The 21706-nt window shown below is 44.8% G+C and overlaps 2 protein-coding genes across 2 annotated transcripts in view; both read left to right on the forward strand.

Moving 5' to 3' along the window:
* Positions 1-127: 127 nt before the first annotated feature.
* Positions 128-6954, forward strand: eloca (elongin C paralog a). The gene is made up of 4 exons (XM_063206464.1): positions 128-530; positions 1164-1197; positions 2773-2916; positions 6562-6954. The coding sequence occupies exons 2-4, from the start codon at positions 1194-1196 to the stop codon at positions 6750-6752; spliced, it is 339 nt and encodes a 112-aa protein (XP_063062534.1). The 5' UTR covers positions 128-530; positions 1164-1193; the 3' UTR covers positions 6753-6954.
* A 2338-nt stretch (positions 6955-9292) lies between these two features.
* Positions 9293-21706, forward strand: part of ube2wb (ubiquitin conjugating enzyme E2 Wb) — a 23620-nt gene continuing 11206 nt past the window's right edge. The window contains exons 1-3 of the mRNA XM_063206465.1: positions 9293-9392; positions 10427-10518; positions 19618-19720. Coding sequence (XP_063062535.1) covers positions 9378-9392; positions 10427-10518; positions 19618-19720 — 210 coding nt within the window. The 5' untranslated portion in view covers positions 9293-9377. The remainder of the gene's footprint in view (positions 9393-10426; positions 10519-19617; positions 19721-21706) is intronic.

The raw sequence follows: 21706 nt of genomic DNA on the forward strand, positions 1-21706 counted from the left end.
GGCTCGAACTGAGATGACAACTTCCTGTTGGTTACCAAGGAGAACGACGCTAAAAAAGATGGGGGACGTGTTTTAGGATGTTTGTTTTTGTTTGTTTCACATGTTGCCCTAAAAGTCAATTATGTGCATACATACACACCAAAACGTTCAACTATTTGGACAATACCTTTTCCGTTCTGAAATGAAACAAACTGATGTAGTTTACTTACATACTTTGCATCTTTGCTGTGTGGCTACTCAGAAAAAGCTCTGCATTCAGCGCTTCGACAACCCAGTCAAAACAGCAGCTTGGTCACTTCTTAAGTAAAACTTAAATATGCTCTGGCACCAAACCCAATAAAACGTGTGCAAATTAAAACTGATTATCGGTACATCTCACGGAAAACCGAGGTCGTGTTTTGTTCTGCTATTTACACCCCACACCACACGATGGCAATACATTGACAGATGGCATCTCGCTTGCAACTCTGCGTAGTAATTCCAAAGAACGAGAAAGTAGGTTGGCTAAACTTCCGCTGCCGAGTGTCGTGGTGAGTGCTTCTGTTTGTTACAATACATTTACTCATATTTTGTAAAATTAGTAGACGTCATATTTACATATGGCTTGTGTTGAGAATATCCATGAAAATTTCATGTTGCCGGCATGTCTTTTCTCCTAACCATTCTTGTGAAATTGTCATTTGTTTTCTTAGCACGGTACAGCTAGCTTACTTGTTAGCCTTTTGGCTAGGCCCAGCTGTTGAGGGATCACCTAGCCACCACTAGCGTCATAGTTGGAATCCTCTATGCTAGCGTGTTTTGCCAAATGGTTGATTTAACTGGGAGTGTAATTTTGTCGATTATTTGTCACATCGTGGCCATAAACTCCCTGCAAAATAGCTCTTATACATGTTACCCTAATGAGATCATGGTTTGTACATGGTTAAGTCAAGACATGTCAGTCATTTTAATTTCTTAGCTTAGCGAACATAGCTCAATGAAGTCTGTAAATGCGGCGTAACCATAATGTTTTATTCTCAAAACCCGCAGCCGCCATTATTATATGTTTTTATGTCTGTGATCGATGTTATCGTGTGATTATTATTACGAAGGTAAATGCCATGGGTTCATCGGATGATCAGAACTGTATTTTGATTAATGACGTCCATTGCTTTCTGTTTCAGTTGTAAAACTTGTCTGGAAATCAGCTGACCATGGGTATGTATCGTGTGATAAGGTGTACAAGTGCAGTGATAGATTGACGTCTATCGCGGGGAATCGCAGTGTGAATTAAAATAGATTTAGGTAAACTCAATGCACACATTGCAGGGCTCCAGAGTGCGACCAATTTGGTCGCATATGCGCCCATTTTTTTCAATGGTGCGCCTAAAAAATATTTTTAGGCGCACCGGTGCGACCAGCCATCAGTAGAACAACATCAATTACCAAACAACCGTTTTAATGGACATAAAATGAATAGTCATTCTACAGTAGTGGCCCATCATCACACAATAAAACGTGTCGATGCGGTCATTCCTTCAACTCCGCTGAACTACCGGTAGCTTTCTCCAACTTCCTCGTACACAGGCAGCCCGACGTTTCAGAATAGAATGTTCGACTTCGCTCAACTATCCGAGTTCACATGTGCCAGCGAGATTGGTGTTCTCAACCAGGCGAGTTTTGCAACGGACAAGAGAGTTACAATCACGGCGAAAACAGCAAAATGACTTGAGGATATTTTAAACACGAGAGAGTCACAATCACGGGGAAAAACGAAATGGCTTGAGCGGATATTAAACATTGCCACACAAAAACGCAGACGGGTGCGGATAATTGCCCGTTTCAGCCGCGTGCAGAGCTGGCCAAACAGGTGACGCGCTATTCTGTCGGGACTTCTGTGAGAGTTTTTTGATAGCGACTAGGGCAGGCTACATACTGCCTGTCAGTCGGCAAGGCATCGTTCATGCACCTCGAGACAGCACGAGAGAGAGGGAGGGAGAGAGAGAGAGAGAGAGAGAGAGTGAGCGAGCAAGCGCACTAGTGCTGTCGTGTCGGTTCGTAGCGCTTGCTAAGATACCACAATCATTAGGCAGAGGGAGAGCGCTCAAAAACGGGGAAATAGACAAAACCCAATTCACCTCAGATTCCACTGTAAACATAGGCTAGGCTATTTGTGTAATGATTTTAAAAATCATGACATTTTTAGCAGGGTTTGTTAAAATATATATATATCCATCTATCCATATCCATCCATCCATCTATCTATCTTCATATTGTAACTCTGTGCTTGTGCCGTGTGCGTAGCCTTATTGCAGAAAAGGCTGGTATGCTGATCTTAGTAGTCAAACACATACTGACTAAAAGGCTACTAATTTGGTCTTTTCTACCAGCCAAACTGCTTGTAGCCAAGATGTGTTAGTTAGGTAGCCTACTGTCATGTCTTTTATAAGGGGCACATTTGGAAGACTAGAATATAGCACATGAAAGGCTCCAGGTCTTTTAAAATATAGCAACAATAATAGAATAATAATAATAATAATAGTTATAATAATATTAATAATTATTATTATTCTATTATTGTTGCTATTATTATTGCTATTGTTATTATTTTTAATTATTATTTTTTAAAGCTGAGGTGCGTGTGTGTATGGGGTGGTGAAAACATTTGGGTGCACCTAAATTTTGTGCTGGTGCACCTAAAAAAAATGTTTAGGCGCACCAGTGCAACCAGTGCAAAAAGTTAGTCTGGAGCCCTGCATTGATCAAGGCTTTCCTTTTATTTCAACCCTGTAGATGGCGAGGAGAAGACCTACGGTGGCTGCGAAGGCCCAGATGCCATGTATGTGAAGCTGATCTCTTCAGACGGCCATGAGTTCATAGTGAAACGAGAACATGCCTTAACTTCAGGCACCATTAAGGCTATGCTGAGTGGACCAGGTGAGTGACTGTTTGACGCTGACAACTACATTACATTATTACATTACAAACGAGGACAATCATAGCCAACATAACTAGCAGATACAAAGTGTAAAGTAAATATTCAGAACAACAAGTGCAGAAGCAAAGAAGGATTTTTTTGTAGAGTAGTCACACACACACACACACACACACACACACACACACACACACACACACACACACACACACACACACACACACACACACGCATCATGTCAAGAGTCTGGCCTGGGGCTAGGGCAGCTCAAGCATTACTCTAGTAGTAGTCACGAAATAGGAGAGTCTTTACTTGCTTCTTGAAAGCTGCAAGAGATGTAGTCTTGCTGCCTCTGGGAGACTATTCCACCACTTGGGAACAGAGAACAGTCTTGACTGGGAGTACCTAGAGCGAGCAAATGGCAGAGCCAGACGTCTTGTGCTGGAGGAGCGCAGTTCTCTTCCAGCAACATAAGGCTTTCGTAAGTCCTTCAGATAAACTGGGGCCGTTCCTGCGATGATTTGTAAGTAAGGGTCAAGGCCTTGTGCTTGATCCGGGCGGCGATCAGTAGCCAGTGGAACTCAATGAATAGAGGAGTGACATGGGCCCTTTTGGGTTGATTTAATGTCAAATGTGCCGCCGCTTTCTGGACCGTCTGCAGTGGTTTTAGCGCACAAGCAGGTAGACCTGCCAGGAGTGAGTTGCAGTAGTCAATGCGGGACAGGACCGTGGCCTGAACCATGTCGTTCTGTAGAGTATTGGGTCAGGACGGGTCTGATTTTCCGTATGTTGAACATCTGGAATCAACAGGTCGGGGTGACTGAGTTGATGTAGTTGGAGCATGACAGCTCGTCGTCAATCATGACGCCAAGGTTTTTGGCAACTTTGTTTGGAGTGACAATGATGGAGCCCATCTTGAGGTTGATGTCGTGACAGAATGACTCTTAAGCTGGGATCTCGAGGAGCTCTGTCTTGGGACAGGTTCAGCTCTAGGTGGTATTCCATCATCCATGTTGTGACAAGTCCGTCCTCTAGACGGAACGACCGGTACCTCTGGCCTGGATGTCATCAGCATAGCAGTGGTAGGAGAACCCAACTACCTCAGCTTTCGTGAAGAGCTGGCTATCTAATACAGGGATGCAAAATACAATTTTTTTTCTCTGCAAACCGTGATGACAACGTGGCCGTCAGCAGGTTAATCCGAGTAGCACAGCCACGTGCGGAAAAAGTTCAGAGCCCGGTATGAACACGGGCGGTTCGCATACAAGCACTTTAGTGCCAAACATAACTGGTGTGGGCACCAGCTCCGTTCTGGTCGGCCTGACAACGGACCCTAACTGTGAGTTTGAGATTGACACCCCTGATCCAACATGTTCACATTTTTAAATTAGATTTTTTTTAAACTCCTCTTTCGTTTAGTATGTGGATAACTTTCATCAAGAGAGCTACTGCTTTGACATACTGAGTCAGTTGACATCATTTCTTAGATGCCTACCTAGCCTTGCTGTACTGTGCTTAGCCACAAGGCTACACTGTAGGCTCCTCTGAAAGCGCTGGATAACTCTACTCTTCTGTAGTTAGTTCAGTAATAGTTCTGTTGTTAATAGTTCAGTAATAAGTTACATGGGGTTCAGTCTTTACATTCATAGATCATTCCATAGCAAAAGAATGAAGATTCTACCCCCTTTTCCCTGACACAATTCTTTCTCAAAGTGAAAAAGAGGGGTAGGTGTCTGCTGACTTGTCAATGGGGGTACAATGGGCATAGCATCTGAGATCTAGTTCATTAAAACGCACCCCCTGACCTATGCCTAAGACAAGCCACGCACCCCCAACCCAAACTTCTACATGTGTATACGCACCAAAAAAAATGATTTAAGTGATTCATTACAATGATTCTTGCTTGAGACATTGATCTATACCTCAATACCTAAGGACCAAAACTGATATTAATGTTATTAGTAATGTAATTATAATGTTCGCTAGCAGAATTATGGTCACAAACTCAACACAAACAATATTCCGTGCATCCCCTGTAATCCGCCTGTACCCCAGGTTAAGAACCACTGCATTAAAACCTGGTGCATGGCTACGGGTAACAGAGTGTGTCCAACTGTGTGCCATTTGGGTTTGATTTGTGACCGCCTCAGCTCTAATGTATGTTCTTCTAGCACAACTTGTTTCGTTCTACGTAGTGCCTCTGGTCAATACTTTCGCTGAAGAATTTTATTATGCATTACCTACGGTTTCTTTGCCCAGAGGCAGGGTTATAGGCTATCACTTGTTGAAGGGATGGACTGTGATGTCATTAAGCATTGCAGGCAGACATTTGCAACTGCTTGAAGGCAGATCCCAAAAAAAAATCAGGAAACGGTCACAGAGGGTATCTAACCTCCCTTAACAGAAGATGATTTACCTCTTAATTTAACCTGGTTTATTCCTGAACCAGCTTGTTAGTATACATGGGTTCGCCATTTTTTTTAAACACGATGTTGTGCGGAGGGACAAGACACTGGCAGCCAACCATGTGAGCTAGTTTTTTGACCGACAGCGGTTTCCAAGAATCAGAGGTTGAGTTGTGCGCAGGTAGTTTTGCACAGTCAGGTTAAAACAAAAAAATAGAACCCATGGAGACAAATGTATGACCTGTATTGTGTAGCCAGACCTGAATGAAATTCATAACGTGTGGAGAGCAGCTAGACCTTGTATACAGTGAAACTTTGTGAAAGGCTCTGGTTGATCTGCCAGAGTTCCTCTCAATAAAGTCTGTGTAATAGTAACGTTCCTCAATATAGTCATTTGAGAAATCATCCATAGACTCTGGTTGAAGTTTGGGTATCGCAAATCATAGTGAAATCAGAGTTTTTCCTTTATAAAAAGTAGTGGAGCATGGTGCATTTCTTCTGAATGCTGTAAATGGATTTTCCCCCCCTGCTTTGCTTCATCCTATAAAGAAATCTGTTAATTTCGAATGCCCATGTGTGTACAATCCTCTTGTACAGGCAGGGTGTGATTTGTTGGGGGGGACGCACCCCGTGTACAGGTACACGTCCATCAGGTACACATTAAGACAGGATGAAATATTACATACTTAAAAATAAAATCCTTGGCAATAATTGACAAACAGGCTTGACAAACTAAAAAAGTCCCACTATCCCTGTCTTTAACCTGTTCTTTCTATTCAGGTAATTTTACTTATTTGCTCATTTATCTGGCTGGAGACCTGCACTAATTTGTATTAGCGTGTTCTGTCAATTGTCTAGAGCAAATATGGGGCTGCACTATAACTTTCTGAGCCAGTGTCTTTGTTTCCATTTTTTTCTTTTATGATGGGCCAGACATCAAAGGGAGATTATCTCTCAAGTGGAATAGCATTGAAGTATCAAAGCAGTGGAAAATATTTAATGCAATTAAATCACCTTGAATTAAACACCCCTTTCCCCCTTTTCTAGGCCGATCACAAAATGGATAATGGATAGTGATGCGAGGTTGTAAACATGTAAAATGGCGTTACTGAATATGATTAAAGACTGCACATCCACGTGTGTATCCTGGGAGCATGACGGAATTGGCACAGACAAGAAAAGTGAAAATAGTCGCTTCAACCAAGATAAAAAAAAACATTCACATTCTGTGTTGTTTGGCAGGTCAATTTGCTGAAAACGAGACGAATGAGGTGAACTTCAGAGAGATCCCGTCTCACGTCCTCTCCAAAGTATGCATGTACTTCACCTACAAAGTGCGATACACCAACAGCTCTACAGAGATCCCAGAGTTCCCCATCGCCCCCGAGATTGCACTGGAACTGTTGATGGCTGCCAACTTCTTGGATTGTTAGAATATTATTGGAAAGAGAGTTCATGTCCTAGCCTCTGCGTGGTAGTTTTTTTTTTCTTTTTGTCATATTTAACTTGTGAATGCAATTTGGGATGGAAACAAAATGAATCGCTTTTAATGTATCCTCAGTAAACCTGTTTATTTTTTTCCCTGTGCACTTAAGTATTACTATACATTCAATTAATAGTGTTTATTTACCTTTTTAATAAACAAATATGGCTGCACCCATCCTTATACAATTGTGTGGAAAAGAGTTATGTTTTCACCAGCAGCGTTTCCATCAAGCTGTCATTATGATTATGATGATGATATATGTTTGGTGGCTTATTATTTTGCTTGGTTCTTTTTGTGATTGATTCCCCCCCCCCATAATGAACTGACATAAAGTCCTTGCTGTACAAGAAGAGCAAGAACTGTTCTCATTTGCTGGTCTGATAGCTGCCTGTACATCACATATCACCAGGGGTGGAAAAGTAACTTATTACTTTTACTCAATATTGTACTTGAGTAGCTTTTATGAATACTTTGTACTTTTTAAGTCATTTTTTAAATTAATACTTTTACTTGTACTTGAGTAAATTTTGACCCAAGTACTTTACTCAATTACACTGGAACCTGGCCTGAGTACTGAGTAAAAAAAATTGACTGAGAGACAAAATGCCATGCACAATAATGCCACAATCCGCCGGAAATGAAAGATTGTGCTGGATGGCACACAGCATTTCCACTATTTTACTATCTTCTATCAATGTATTGGATGATGGCTGGTGCCAAGCAAGAGATAGAGGTTATGGAGGACGATATTCAAGAAAAATAAACATGACATTCTCAAGAGGAAAGCTAATTAAAAGTAACTAAGTACTTTTTACTCAAATTACATTTTAAGTGAAGTACTTTTTACTTTTACTTGAGTAGATTTTTAGATAGGTACTTTTACTTGTACTTGAGTAGAATTTAGGCAAAGTAAAGATACTTTTACTTGAGTACACATTTTCTGTACTCTTTCCACCTCTGCATATCACTGACTGACGACTTCATGTACTTTTAATGAGGTCATCCTGAGCGGACAGTCCTTCATGTTCTAAGTATATCTTCTCATTTCATTCCTGCATCAGCGTCTGTTGTGAGTAACAGTACAGGGGTGGGGTGGTGGTAATTCAATGAAAATCGATTTGTGTGTTGACCCTGGGTAAGATAACATACAGAAAGTGGTAAACCTGCCAATAGATAGCCTCTGGCTGGTATGATTTAGTAAAGAAAACGAGGACTGGCATTGTCAGTATGCACATTAAAAATACAATTTGTAAGAAAGCAGTGCCATATCTAAGAGTAGTAATAAATTGTTAATTCCTATAATGTCATTTAGAAATGCACAATATCTTCTCAAGTACAGTATGCAAGTTAGGCCTACTGTATGCTTCCAGTCTGTTATAGGGTTACCATAACCTTGAGGTTAGGTAAGATTTAAACCAGTTAGTACTGAACCACCAGCTTTGCCTTTGCTGTGGGGAAAAAGAAAGTTAAACTAGTACCTAGCCATCTTGAGTTCAGGAGATCAAAGCAGTGATACCCATGAAGCAATGTGAAGTGAAAGTGAAAGCCCATTGGGAAACTCCAACTCCCATTGTCATTGTGACACAGCACACAAGTGAACACTGCACACAACGAAATTGCATTTATGCCTCACCCGTGCAAGGGGGCAGCCCTCAGTGGCGCCCCATGGGGAGCAGTGCGGTGGGACGGTACCATGCTCAGGGTACCTCAGTCATGGAGGAGGATGGGGGAGAGAACTGTTTGATTACTCCCCCCACCAACCTGGCGGGTCGGGAGTCGAACCGGCAACCTCTGGGATGCAAGTCTGACGCCCTAACCGCTCACCCATGACTGCCCAATGTGCTTTCCAAGAACTCTCCCCCCCCCCCCAACCACCACAAACTCACACTCACTCAATTTGCCTCCTCAAAGGAGCATTTGCTAAATTTTACTGGAGGGATTACAAGAAACGCGTTGAATCAGAATAATTGACTAATTGAAGAAACACAACACTTAAGGTGGAAAGGAAAATAACTTTCACAACACTTACACAGAAAAATAACACGTTTCCGATTAACTGACAGTGTTCGTACTAATGTGCAATGCATACGGGATTCTCACTGCAAATTAAATGGCAGCACTTTTGACCAGGATGGGCAGTATAGGCTGGATTTTGCCAAATATTCTCTATCTGACCTTTTAAGGTCATCCATCCCACGGGCAACTAGATGGGGGTGAATTAATACATTCACACCATAACACTCATGGGTGATCAAAATATAATCATATCTATATAGACTTATCACTGATGTAGGCTATCTGTTTGAAAAAAAAAAAACCTTCATAGAGCTTGTAACCACCGTTGCACGTTTTTAATTTAGAGTATTCACTTTAAGACGATGCAAAAAGTACCGTACTTTCTGTGGGTGAGGCAGAATCAACTGGAATAGAGCACAAAATGCGGAACTTGACGCATGCCGTGCGCTTGTTGTGATATTTTTCTGAACACAAGTCTGTCACTGTATCCACGTGATACACCAACGCAGGTTCAGCCTGCGTCTTTCCACCACAGCCTGATGCAGGGGGATCCATCATGGCGTCGATGCAGGTAAGATTTCCACAAACACCGAACGCTTTTTAATAATTTCGTGTGGATTTCTTGGTCATTTTCGTTCTGATTTGGCGTCCAGAAATTCCTGTGAATTGATTTTTCGGAACATAGAGAGCAGTAACTTCATATGCGGGTGATACGTGCTGTAGCGATTGTTTCCATTGAAAATGATCAGCTTTCTTGCTAGCTGTAGCTTTTGCTGGCATTAGCTCGCTAACCACAAGAGATGACTCGGATTAATTGGCGCTGGCACCCAAGTACAAGGACACGGTGTTTTTTTGTGGCGTAGGAAATTGACAAATCGTATGTATGTGTAGGGTAATTTATTTCAGTTGGGTTTAGTGTGTTTGACACATGAAAACAGTTCAGCACACAAATGACACCGCTAGTAAAATTAGCTAATCCCCTTTGGTCAGATAGCAAAGCTGGTATTCTAGCCCTGTCTTAGCTAGCTGGTTACTGTCAACCTAGTTGTCACGGAGCCGAGGTAATGCTGTTTGGCCACCTTGAAGACTACTAGGCTACTACCAGCTCCGTAACGTCTAAAAGGAAATCCCATAGCTGACAAGGTCGTCATTCATGGCGTAGCCATATGTGTGGTGTTTATGTTTCTATGTCCGCACACATTAACGTAGAAATGTTGTTGATGGATGGAAGCTTCTTATCAACACTTGCCTCGGTTCTCTGCCGCTAACTCGTTGTGACTGGATCAATTTCTTGACTGACTGAGCAAAGGTTGCCCCTGCCTTTGTTGGCGGATTGATGATTTTCTCCTGACGTTTGACAACCAGAAGCTCATTAAACCGTCACAACATCTCCATTCAAATGGAGTGCTGTTACAACGGGGGTCTTGAAAGGTCATGTTTGTAAACTTATTTTTGTTAGTGTTAAGTGTTGCTGTAGTTTTTTATGCCATATATTAAGCACACATGTAAACGTGTGTTTTATCAATACCTGTCTGTCCAACCAGTTTATTGATTGCACCTGTTCAAAACTGACTGTCTTATCAACATCATTTTGTTTCATCACAGAAAAGACTACAGAAGGAACTCTTAGCTCTGCAAAACGATCCACCCCCTGGCATGACATTGAACGAGAAGAGTGTGCAGAATACCATTACCCAGTAAGTATGGCTTAAATGCTGCGATGGGACTTCTTACACCAACTGTTATGGAAATTACATTATTTTCTGCACCTGTCAGCATTGATGGTTGTTATGGGTGACTGGTCTAGGGGCTAAATGTCTACTATGGCACCTCTCTCACCAAAACGCAGCGCGTGTGAATTATTGATGATAAGGCGAGACTTGCTGGTTGACTCTGGGGTCATAGAGATCTGTTGTTCTCCAGCCGTTTACTGATTGAACATGCAGAGAGAGAGAGAGAGAGAGAGAAAGAGGAATGCAGGGCTGCCAGGATCGCCGGTCAGCTTAGTCCAGAGGCGCTTGATTTAAACGTACGGCCTCACAGTTGGCCGCAAGTGGTCCACATAATTCTCGCAGCCGAGCGTTGGCTAACGCGACTTGTCATCGTGTCAGCGCTCCCCGCTCGTGAAATATTCACGCTGGTGATGGCGGTGCGGTAGGTAGGCTAGAGTTGCAGCTCAGTCCAGGACCAACTGACCTTCTTTCCCTTGGCCACGCTTCCATAGTTACTGTTGCCATGAAGGTCAGAGATGGATCTTTAAAAAAAAAAAAAAAAAGGATTTGATGAGAAGGGTTACTGTTTGTTATGGTATTGTTTTGTTTGTCAAGCTGTATAGTTTTATCACATATGCTGTCCACAAACACAATTTTATCACATGGCCTTTTTTGTGACTGCAACCCCCTGTCACACTCTCTGCCTAAAGTGTGTACAAACTCATAAAGAATACCAGGTGTGTTTGTCTTTGGGCACATCCATAGAGACATAGTTACTGTTGACATGAAGGTCAGACATAATCTTTAATGGACACAGGAGTTGATGAGATGGCAATTTATTGTTATGAGGCGTTCTGGAAAATCAGATGAACTGTCTTGATACGGCAATGTCTTGTGGGGAGGGTTGGGGCCTTGGAAATAGGGGCAACGTTTTTAAAGATGGACAAAGCCAGCCTCGGTGCCGCTCATCTGAAAAACTAGTCCAATTACTACCGCCACGCCACACACCACCCCAGCCTGCATGGTCATGGTATGATATGGTACTATTTGCCACAGAGAATCTCACGAGGAAGACAGTTTGTCTGTTTCCTGTTGATGTGGTTCTTTTCCTGGCCAGTTACAAAAGTTTGGAGGAATGTGCTTTTGCCCAGTGTCCAGCTAAATAAGGGATTACTTAAAAAAAAACTTGTTTGTAAAACCAGAAAGGCGTCAGAAGGACCTCGTTACATAATGAGTGTTTTTTTGGCCTGAGGAGAGACAATGGGGCTGACTGGCTGGTTTGGCAGTGTCGAGGGCTGTGTGTGCTGTAAGATCTGCCGGTTGGTATGTGAGGTATTCAGTGTGTGTGTGTGTGTGGTTGTGCCAGTACGCTGGAGACCAGAGACTGGGCAGACCTGTCATGCTCGATTGTCACAGCGACTTGTCCCCAAAGCACTCATCTGTGAGATGAGATGGAGGTGAGCCTGTGCGCTCCCTCTCTCTCTCTCTCTCTCTCTCTCTCTCTCTCTCTCGCTCTCTCTCTCTGACCCTCATCCCTCTCCTTCCTCCCTTCACACTCTGTTTCCATTTCTCTCGTTTTTTGTCGTGACATGATTTTTCTCCCCTGTCCATTCACCCTCTCATGGTTTATTAGTCACCATGTCTTCATCACACCACCCTCCCTCGCTCCCTCCCTCCCTCGCTCCCTCTCTCTCTAGGCCTAGTTTCTGTCTCCACCCAAACACTACACCCAATCTCATAATCGTGAACAATGTAAATACATTTGTGTGTGTGACGGAGGTGTTCCTGCACAGTTCATCCCCCCATCCTTAGGGTCCAGCATCAGCATCAGACTGGTCATGAACAAATGCCTAACACTGGCCTCTGTCTGAACCCAGCCCACCCTGATTGCTCTCCAGCTTGTGCCACTGTCACATCAGATTTAAGGCTCTTAGACACAAAAATTACTGAAGGATCTATCTGACTCCGACTCTGCTGCCTGAGATGACCCCCCCCCTCTGCTGTGCAGAAACATGCGAACACTAGAGCACGCACAGACCAATACACACACCAGCGCACGCACAGACCAATACACACACCAGCGCACGCACAGAGACCAATACACACTAGCGCACGCACAGACCAATACACACACTAGCGCACGCACAGACCAACACACGCACACTAGCCCACACACTAGCTCACGCACGGACCAGCACTACAAACACACACACACCAGACTGGCTCTCTGTCCGCGTCTACTCTTGTGTCACAGCCAAGTGAGCGGGTGAGGGACGATGACACTGTGGCTGAGGGAGTGACTTGTCTTGTGACGTTCATGGCTCCCGACAGTGGCTGTAGCCCGGAGAGCTCTCTCTCTCTCTCTCTCGCTCTCTCTCTCTCTCTCTCTCGCTCTCTCTCTCTCTCTCTCTGGTTTTGGTTGATATTTGGGGTGGAAAAGGGCAGCAGAGTGGAGGAGACGCTGGGATATTTTTACAGTGCTGCTGCTGCCAGAATTTCTTTCTTTCTTTCTGTCTTTCTTTCTTTCTGTCTTTCTGTCTTTCTGTCTGTCTGTCTGTCTGTCTGTCTGTCTGTCTGTCTGTCTGTGTCTGACGTTGATGATCACCCTCTCTCTGCTTTTGTGTCACATCATCACGTTTTGTACTGTGTTGTTGTATCATGCACATGCTGTCCATAAACACGCTTATCACGTATGCATTAATCGAAAGGCTAAAGCAACCCCATCACAATCCCTGCCGTGAGTGCGCACAAGCTTACAAAGAACACCAAGACTTGGCTGCACGAGAATGAAACAAGTTTTTTTTTTTTTAAACTGAGTATGACTGTTTTTGTAAGTGTGTTTATGTTTTTGCGCACTTTACACACACAGATTAAGCAACACAAAACCCCCCTGAAGTGTATTTGCTTGGAGACGCACTACAACACAGAGATAAACCATCTGAAAAGCTGGAGACCGTGGACTTAACTCCCGTGAGGTGTGCGTGTGTGTGTGTGTGTGTGTGTGTGTGTGTGTGTGTGTGTGTGTGTGTGTGTGTGTGTGTGTGTGTGTGTGTGTGTGTGTGTCTGTGTGTGTGTGTGTGTGTGTGTGTGTGTGTGTGTGTTTGCATGGCTAATTAGTGCCAGGGTGTTCCCAGTCTTGGTAGTCTGTTGCATCATCATCGGTGGTCCTACACGCATAGTACCCTGTCTGTCTAAAACACACACACACACACACACACACACGCTCTCTATCTCTCTCTCTATCTCTCTCTTTCTTTCTTTTCTTTCTCTCTCTCTATCTATCTCTCTCTTTCTTTCTTTTCTTTCTCTCTCTCTCTCTCTCTCTCACACTGAGTAGGTGTGTGTGTGTATGTGTTGGAAGTGAATGACTTTTGCTGAGGGAGGCAGGCCAAGTGGACATAGTGTGTTTGGCTTTGCCAGCATCCTCCCAGTTAGTCAGGCAGTGCAGTCACCTTTGGAGTAGATTTCCACTGTGCCATATGCGCTGTTCCAGAGAGCCGCACAGCTAGGCTATATATGGCAGACGTAGTCGTCATGATAGAATAACAAAAAAGCATCTCCGACCCGACCACAGTGCAGATCAGAGCAGACGCGGCAGAAAAGAATCCTGTCCGGCCTGATTTCTGCCCGTCCTCTGCACGCAGGACAGGAGGTGGCTTAGGCCCCACCCGTTATGCAACTTAGAGAGTGTTTGTGCATGTGTGTGTGTGTGTGTGTTTGTTTGTCACCTCACCTGTTTTTGCTGGTCGTCATTGGCCACTTTTACTACTGGTTAGCACGCAGGCCCGGCACTTCATTTAGTTCCTCAACACAGTTCCTCCACTTTTTTCCTCTGGCCTTGTGCCTTGGCTTCGGCCCTCATCGTGTAGAGAAAACGGTACGGTTTCCCTGTTGTCTGGCTGCATGGAGTGGCTTTGTTTTTGTCTGGATTGCAGATGAGCGCATACATTCAGATTTTTTTCAATTAAAAAAAACAATTTGTTTTTGCAAGATGTTGAATAAATTAAATCGTGTACATATTTAGATGTCCTCAATGAGGCAGGAGGAGGGATTTTGATGTGATGTACCCACTCATTAGCAGGCTAGTCACTGAATTGAGTTCTTCAAACACGTCTTTTCCTTTTTGGTCATACAGTTAGTGTGCTCAGTTGAGCTTACTTCCTTCCTTACTAACCTAGGCCCTAAACTCTACTGAATTTGTCGAAATGACTGACTTGTTCACAGCGAAAATCTGAATGCTCAGGAGCTGCATAGTTGGATATTGCAAACTGAAAAATACTAGTTTTTGTCAAAGCAAAGCCGTGACTACAACAAAGACGTTAGTAAGTTCATCCAGTCCTCCACATGATGCTGTAGGCCCATTCTGGCCTATCCTCGCGAGCCATCGTACGTACTGCCGCCAAAGGATTGGCTCCACTACGGTAGTCTGGCCGTGCTTCTCTGTGGAGTGCCTGGAGCAGTAGGATTTTGATCACAACGCCCCCCCCCCCAGAAAACGGCCTATAAGCGAATAAGCGTCCCACGTGGGGGCGAAAGGGGGAGGACGCTCGTGACAATGACGTACACATCTGCGCCAGAGCCATTGGTCTGCGCTATGTTGTTGTTGAGTAACTGCCGGCGATTGGGTGAGAGGTAGGCCTATCCACTAATTTCAAACCATAACTGAGTGCAAACTTCCTGCTTCCTGCAATCGCTTCAGAGCAAACAAATGCCAGACCATAAATACGAAATGTAATGGTAGTATTATGGGATGGTCAGGACAAGGCTAATTCAGGCCTGCCTGAAAGCGGTTTTGTCTGCTTGTCATAGGTGCTGCACTGAGTTAAGGTGCGCCAGATTTTAAGGTGCGCCAGCACCGGTTAATGTGAAAACCAGAGATGCTAGATTATATCAGCAGAGAGAGAGAGAGAGAGAGAGAGAGAGAGAGAGAGAGAGAGAGAGAGAGAGAGAGAGAGAGAGAAGAGAGAGAGAGAGAGAGAGAGAGAGAGAGAGAGAGAGAGAGAGAGAGAGAGAGAGAGAGAGAGAGAGAGAGAGAGAGAGAGAGAGAGAGAGAGAGAGAGACCTGGTGCACGTGTCTATGAAAAATACAGGATGTGTGGTGTGGGGGGTGTTTGTAACTGATGGGTTATGCCCGAGTTGTTGTTTTTTTCCCTCCCTCTCCTCTCCGGTCCTCTTTTTAAGTGACGCTAATCCTTGTCTAAAAAGCATTGAAGCCCAAGGAATTAGCGATGTTTAGCCATGTCAGAGGCCTCATGTTTGAAGCCACACGTCGGCCCTGGGTGGCGTGTAGAGGGCTAGAGGCCCCGTGGCTAAAGCCACACAGGCACAGGTCAGGTCAGCAGTGGTGTGGATCAGGGGGCCAGGATTTTGCTGGTTAGGTTCGCCGATTAGCAAGTCACCATTGTCACATTTCCGACATCCACTTCGGTCATGATGATTGGTGGGTGCGCAACCTTTACAGGTCTGTGGTTGGGCACCTCCATGCATCCAATGCTCGTCTTCCATATAACTGTCTGATTAACCGTAAGTCAGACAATAACGTGGCACGTAATTGGCTGAGTGAACTGTCGGCGGAAACGACTCCATCTTTGAAGCAGAAAAATTAGTTCAATTTTGGCTGAATTCACTAGCTTAGGATTTCCCGTTGAAATGACTGGAGGCGGGACTTATTCACTCTCTCCAGTTCTTATACTACCTCCATGGTGTGGATGCAGAGAGAGGAGCAGCATTTATGCTGGGATTACGTACATGCGTTTGCCAACACTCAGCAGTGGGCGTGTTTGACAGAGGGTGGGGGTCACAGCACGCTTCATTGGCTGGCAGGTCAACGTGCTGCTGTGGGTGCACTCACAGCATGGCCCCAGTTTTTAAAGTGGGCATGAAACAATTGCATGTGAAGTGTTTCATATAGGTCTTGTGATTTTATTTTTAGAGGAAACTAAAAGCAAGGTGTCCACTGATCATTAAAAAAAAAGACATTTCAGATACATTAGTAATGCAGGCCTTTATATGGGCTGGATCTCAAATGGCGCACTTGTGCACTTCGGGCACTAAGTTTCAGTGCGTAACTAATACGGCTTACGCACTGAAGCATGAACACTAAAGTGCACAAGTGCACCATTTGAGATTCAGCCATGGACTCACCGCCATGTTGCCTTTACTCATGCATTTGCAGGCTGTAGGTGACCACTGTTTAAATTAGTGGTGGTAACCTATGTCTAAAGGGTTGTTTACGGCCCTTGAGTCCGTCGTATCCAGCACCCGACATAATTTTATATTAGGTGGAATGAAGGTGGGGGTCTGTTGTAAAGGTGGCAGCCTTAAACATAGGCCTATTATGCAGGAGGAAATCCTGGTTTGTGTTCAAACAAGTAGTACGGCCCTTTAAAATTTGAAGTGGCCCCTCGAATGAAAAACCTTTCCCACCCCTGGTTTAAATCCTTATCCACATGGGCAAATGTAGGCAGGTGAGATGAATCCATGTGTGGTAGGGAATGGATGTAGGGAAGCTCATGGTACAAACAACGCTGCTCATATGGGTGCACACAAGCCTCTAAACAGCGAATAGTGTTAAAATCCACACGGACATAGGCAGGCAGGCACAGTTGGGGGTCCGTTGGTAGTCGGTCAGTAGATGTATGGATGAAGGCATTGGCAGGTCAGCAGTGCTTAAATCCACACGGGCATAGACACAGGCAGCCGTATGGATGCGATGAGTCAGAGGAATGCATTGAACTCCGCTGTGCTCCGCTCAGCTGTCCTCAGCTGTCCTGGCCGGGAAGGGTAGGGCAGGGCAGGGCAGGGCGGCTCATCTGACCTCTCCATCTCCCTAATGACTGGGAAGCGCTTGCCTTGCGCTCCTGCCTCTTCCTGAGTTTTTCTACCTTCTGCTCTGTGGTGCTGCTGCAGCTGGCCGTGCAGGTTGCTTGGTAGGGCTGGGAATAGAGCTCGAAAGTGACGTCACTTCCCCGATTTCATGGGACCTCGGCAGCGTTTTTAGCCGAAAATCGTAGCATGTAATCCAATGGCGGTATTAAAATGGCATTTCGATCCCCTTCCAGTTGTGCCACGAGCTCCATATATGTTGTTTCTGATATTTTTGCTTAATTTTTCGTACGAACCCCCACATTTTTTAGAAAGCTGTGTTTCTTCACATTTTTCATGCCGACGGCCTCGGAACAAAACATAGATAAAGATTATTCATGCAGAAGTATCAATCATCTTAAGCAGCATATTTGTAGCCCAGCGCATATCATGACTGAGATCAGAAGATATTTACTCGCTACCACGTTGTTAGATGGTCAGCTTAGGTCCCGTGAAACGCGGAACTAAGGGGCGGGACTTTCGAGCTCTATAGATCCAAATTTCCTAGATCGATTCGATTCCGATCCAGAAGGTCACGATCCAATTCGATCCACGATCCAATTCGATTCGATTCAATATCGATCTTCTGTATTGCTGGGTTGTCAGTTTAACCCATTTATGCCTATAATTCTAAGACTGGCTATAAACACCTTAATATCTCAACCTTTAATACCCGCACAAACATGAAATACCTTGGTATGACATATAGTAGGAAACTTGGTATGAGAGAGAAAGGTGAGAAAAGATTGGAACTATTTACTTGAACAAGCCGTGTGTATTTGTGCATGTAGTCTACATGAATGTGGAAGAAAGCTACAGGATGTGGTTGAGAAAATAGCACTTATAATCATCGGCAAAAGATCGATCCACAAAGTTGTGAATCGATATCGCACTTTTTGAACGTGAATCGATATTGGATCACGATTCCATCTTTAGAACCCAGCCCTATTGCTTGGGTTATTTACATCACTTATTTACATCATTTTTTGGGCTAGGGACCCCTAATGGAGCCCTTTTTTCACTAGGGTGCCTCGTAATTGCATGTCTTGGGGTTTTGACAGCTTGATGGGCTTTGTCAACAGTTTGTCATTGTTGGCCGATGTTACGAGGCCAGAAATACAACTAGAGTGTGACTGGAGTAGCTAAATACCAGTTGCAGAGATCTACTACCACCTTTCCCACGTTCTGCTGTGGCCTTTTCACAGTGTGCCTGACAATGCACTACGAACCTCCAGGGGTCCCCCTTTTAAGAACCCCCCTTTTATGCTGCGTTGATGATGCAGAGACTGGTTCAGTCATAGTCTTCAGTGTTGCATGTTGAGACGCTGAGCTGGCGTCAAAGCGCTCCCTAATTTGGCTGGATTATCCCCGGATCATTTGGGTCAGGGGGCTCAGGCAGGCAGGCAGGCAGGCCGGCTTGTGAGGAGGTGCATGCAGTGCGACAGAGCCCGATTCTTCTGATCATCTTGACCCTGGCCTGTACCTCATATGGAGGCAACCAATCAAAACACACGTTGGTCAAATGCATGTCTCACGCAAAGTGACTTTTCCAGATTTAGTAGCTTGCCCCCGATTTGAGTTTGTCCCGTGACCTCCCCCAAAACCTGCATCCGTTCTGAGCCTCTCTGAGCACCCTGAGCCATTCTGTTGCCCCCATTCTATCCCAACCCAACCCCCGATTGCCTGCTCTGAGCCGGTACACCCCGAGCACACACACGTGCGCGCGCCCACACACACACACACACACACACACACACACACACACACACACACACACACACACACACACACACGCGCACACGCGCACACACAATCCAGCGCCCCCTGGCCTGTGTTATCCCCTAATCCCCTGTGTTAGGAGCTGGGATTGGGGCTTCCTTCCTGACCTTTCCCATTTAGGCCCATCGCCACGGCTGGCTGCTCAATGGCTACCAGAGGCAATATTGTCCATCGCCACGGCTGTCTGCTCAATGGCTACCAGCGGGAATATATTCCCGGCGAAGCGAAGAGAGGCGAAATCCAACCGTCATCAGGTTGGAGGTCTTCGCCTCTCTCATAGCAATGAATGGCAAAGTTCGCAAATTCGCGTGTATGTGTCCCTACCGTAACACTGATCTCTGTGCCTCCTCTACTCTCTTCTTTTCTCCTCTCTCTCTCTCTCTCTCTCTCTCTCTCTCTCTCTCTCTCTCTCTCTCTCTCTTTATCTATCCATCTTAACAGGTGGATAGTAGACATGGAAGGAGCCCCAGGAACTCTGTATGAAGGCGAAAAATTCCAGCTGCTTTTCAAGTTCAGTAGTCGATATCCCTTTGACTCACCTCAGGTAAGCAGCCTGTCCCCAACACACACACACACACACACACACACACACACACACACACACACACACACACACACACACACACACACACACACACACACACACACACACTGTCAGAGGGAGGCATCACTGCCAAAGCCCATCCACAAGGTTAGCTGTGTGTGTGTAGCAGGAAGTACAGTGAACTGTACCGCATAGCGTAGGATGTTTTTTTTTGTGTGTGTGTGTGTGTGTGTGTGTATGTTTTTGTTTTGTAGTGTTAATTTCCATTGAATTTGTGTGTGTGTGTGTGTGTGTGTGTGTGTGTGTGGTGCCATGGCCCTGTACATGTCCAGTGTGAGGGGATTAGGGCGTCGGTGTCAATCTCTTTCCCCCCGCTACGCTACGCTATGCCATGCCAACCTCCCTCCACACATGTGGGCACCACACTGCAAGCCAACCTGCCTGGCTGGATTGGATAAGCTCTAGGATGCAGCCACCAAACACAAACACAAACAAACAAACAAACGGATCAAAAGCAAAGGGTCAGGACAAAAGTAGACACACTTGAAAATCCTTTTTTTTGTTTTTTTCGCACAGACTGACAGGTGGTTGGTTGAAAAGCAAACTCTGCAAATGGATTAGTGGTATGAATCCCCCCCCCTATTGGGATGACGTCAGCTGATCTCTCATCTGTACTGTTCAAGCAGGTGTTTTAAAATAAATCTGAGAAAGACCGCAAGGTCTAAATATCTTGCCAAATGAGAAAAGAAATTATGAAAAACTTTTCAATTGAATCACTTTTTCCCCCACTTCCCCTCACTTCAGCCCCCTGACGAAAAGTTAACCCAAATCAGAGTAGCTGACAGTTGATGGCCGTCCTCCACGCTCTCCCAACGTAACGACACGCACCAAACCAATGTCTTCCCAAATCTCTACAACTAGATCTGACGCCAAATCACCAGATTTGTGTATTCCTACCCTACAAGAACTGAAAACAATGGAGCTCCCATCAGTACCGTTCCTGTGGAAGACACCTGAAATGGGTCAAAGACGTCCAACATGTCCTTCAGTGCAACGGATACTTTTGCTTACTGTAAATGCCAAAAAATAAATAAAATTGAAATTATTTTTTTGGCTTGGCTTTCATGCAGTCACTTTTCAAAAAATTGTTTTGATATTTCATGTTTTTCACAGTTACAGTAAGCAAAAGCATCTGTTAGCACTGAAGGGCAATGTCATGTTGGACGTCTTTGACCCAAATGCAACAGGGCCCACTTAAGTGCTACAGTCTACTTGAGCGCCCCGCATCTCTATCTATCGGTGTTTGGTGTGTGAGTGTGCCCAGACATATCCACTGTTACTACTACTAGCTTCACTTAGTTCTGATGGTGTCAACTGATAAGGCCAAAGAAGATGGCACAGGGGGCCGCCTGTTTCATGTGCTCTTGAGTGGAACTCGAGTGGCTGCCAGCCTGCCGTTGGGGGTCTTCATGTAGGTTAGAGCAGTGTTTCTCAACCTTTTTTTAGGCAAGGCACCCTTTCAATTCATGTAAAATTTCAAGGCACCCCAAACCAACAAGCATGGCATAGCATCCGAAACCACACAAGCTTAGAAATGTAACACATTTGGAGACGTCACACGACCTACGTTCGAAGTTGCAGCTGACTGGGGCGACCTATATTTACTTTATTGTGTGTAAATGGCAGATGAAAGATTCCACTGACTAGCATTAACTTATCAATTTAGACAAATATGTATTACATTACATAATTTTATTTATCAGTCACGTTTCCGCGGCACCCCTGAGGGGGGCCCGCGGCACCCCTGTTGAGAAACAGTGGGTTCGATATTCGTGAAGTAGGTGGCAGGGTTGCCAGATGTGACGGATGATTTCCAGCCTGTAGAAAATGCTCAAAAAGCGCCTACAATGGAGGCACTAAATCATGCCAAACTCGAACTAAATTCTATTTATTTCTATGGCCATACATTTACAGAAAAAAACTTGC

This window comes from Engraulis encrasicolus, chromosome 9, assembly GCF_034702125.1.
Source record: "Engraulis encrasicolus isolate BLACKSEA-1 chromosome 9, IST_EnEncr_1.0, whole genome shotgun sequence".
Taxonomy (NCBI): domain Eukaryota; kingdom Metazoa; phylum Chordata; class Actinopteri; order Clupeiformes; family Engraulidae; genus Engraulis; species Engraulis encrasicolus.

Bases quoted from the DNA above. Each gene is read 5' to 3' on its own strand.
- eloca (XM_063206464.1), top strand. The intron at 2,917-6,561 runs GTGAGTGACTGT...GTTGTTTGGCAG, and splicing joins GGCTATGCTGAGTGGACCAG to GTCAATTTGCTGAAAACGAG.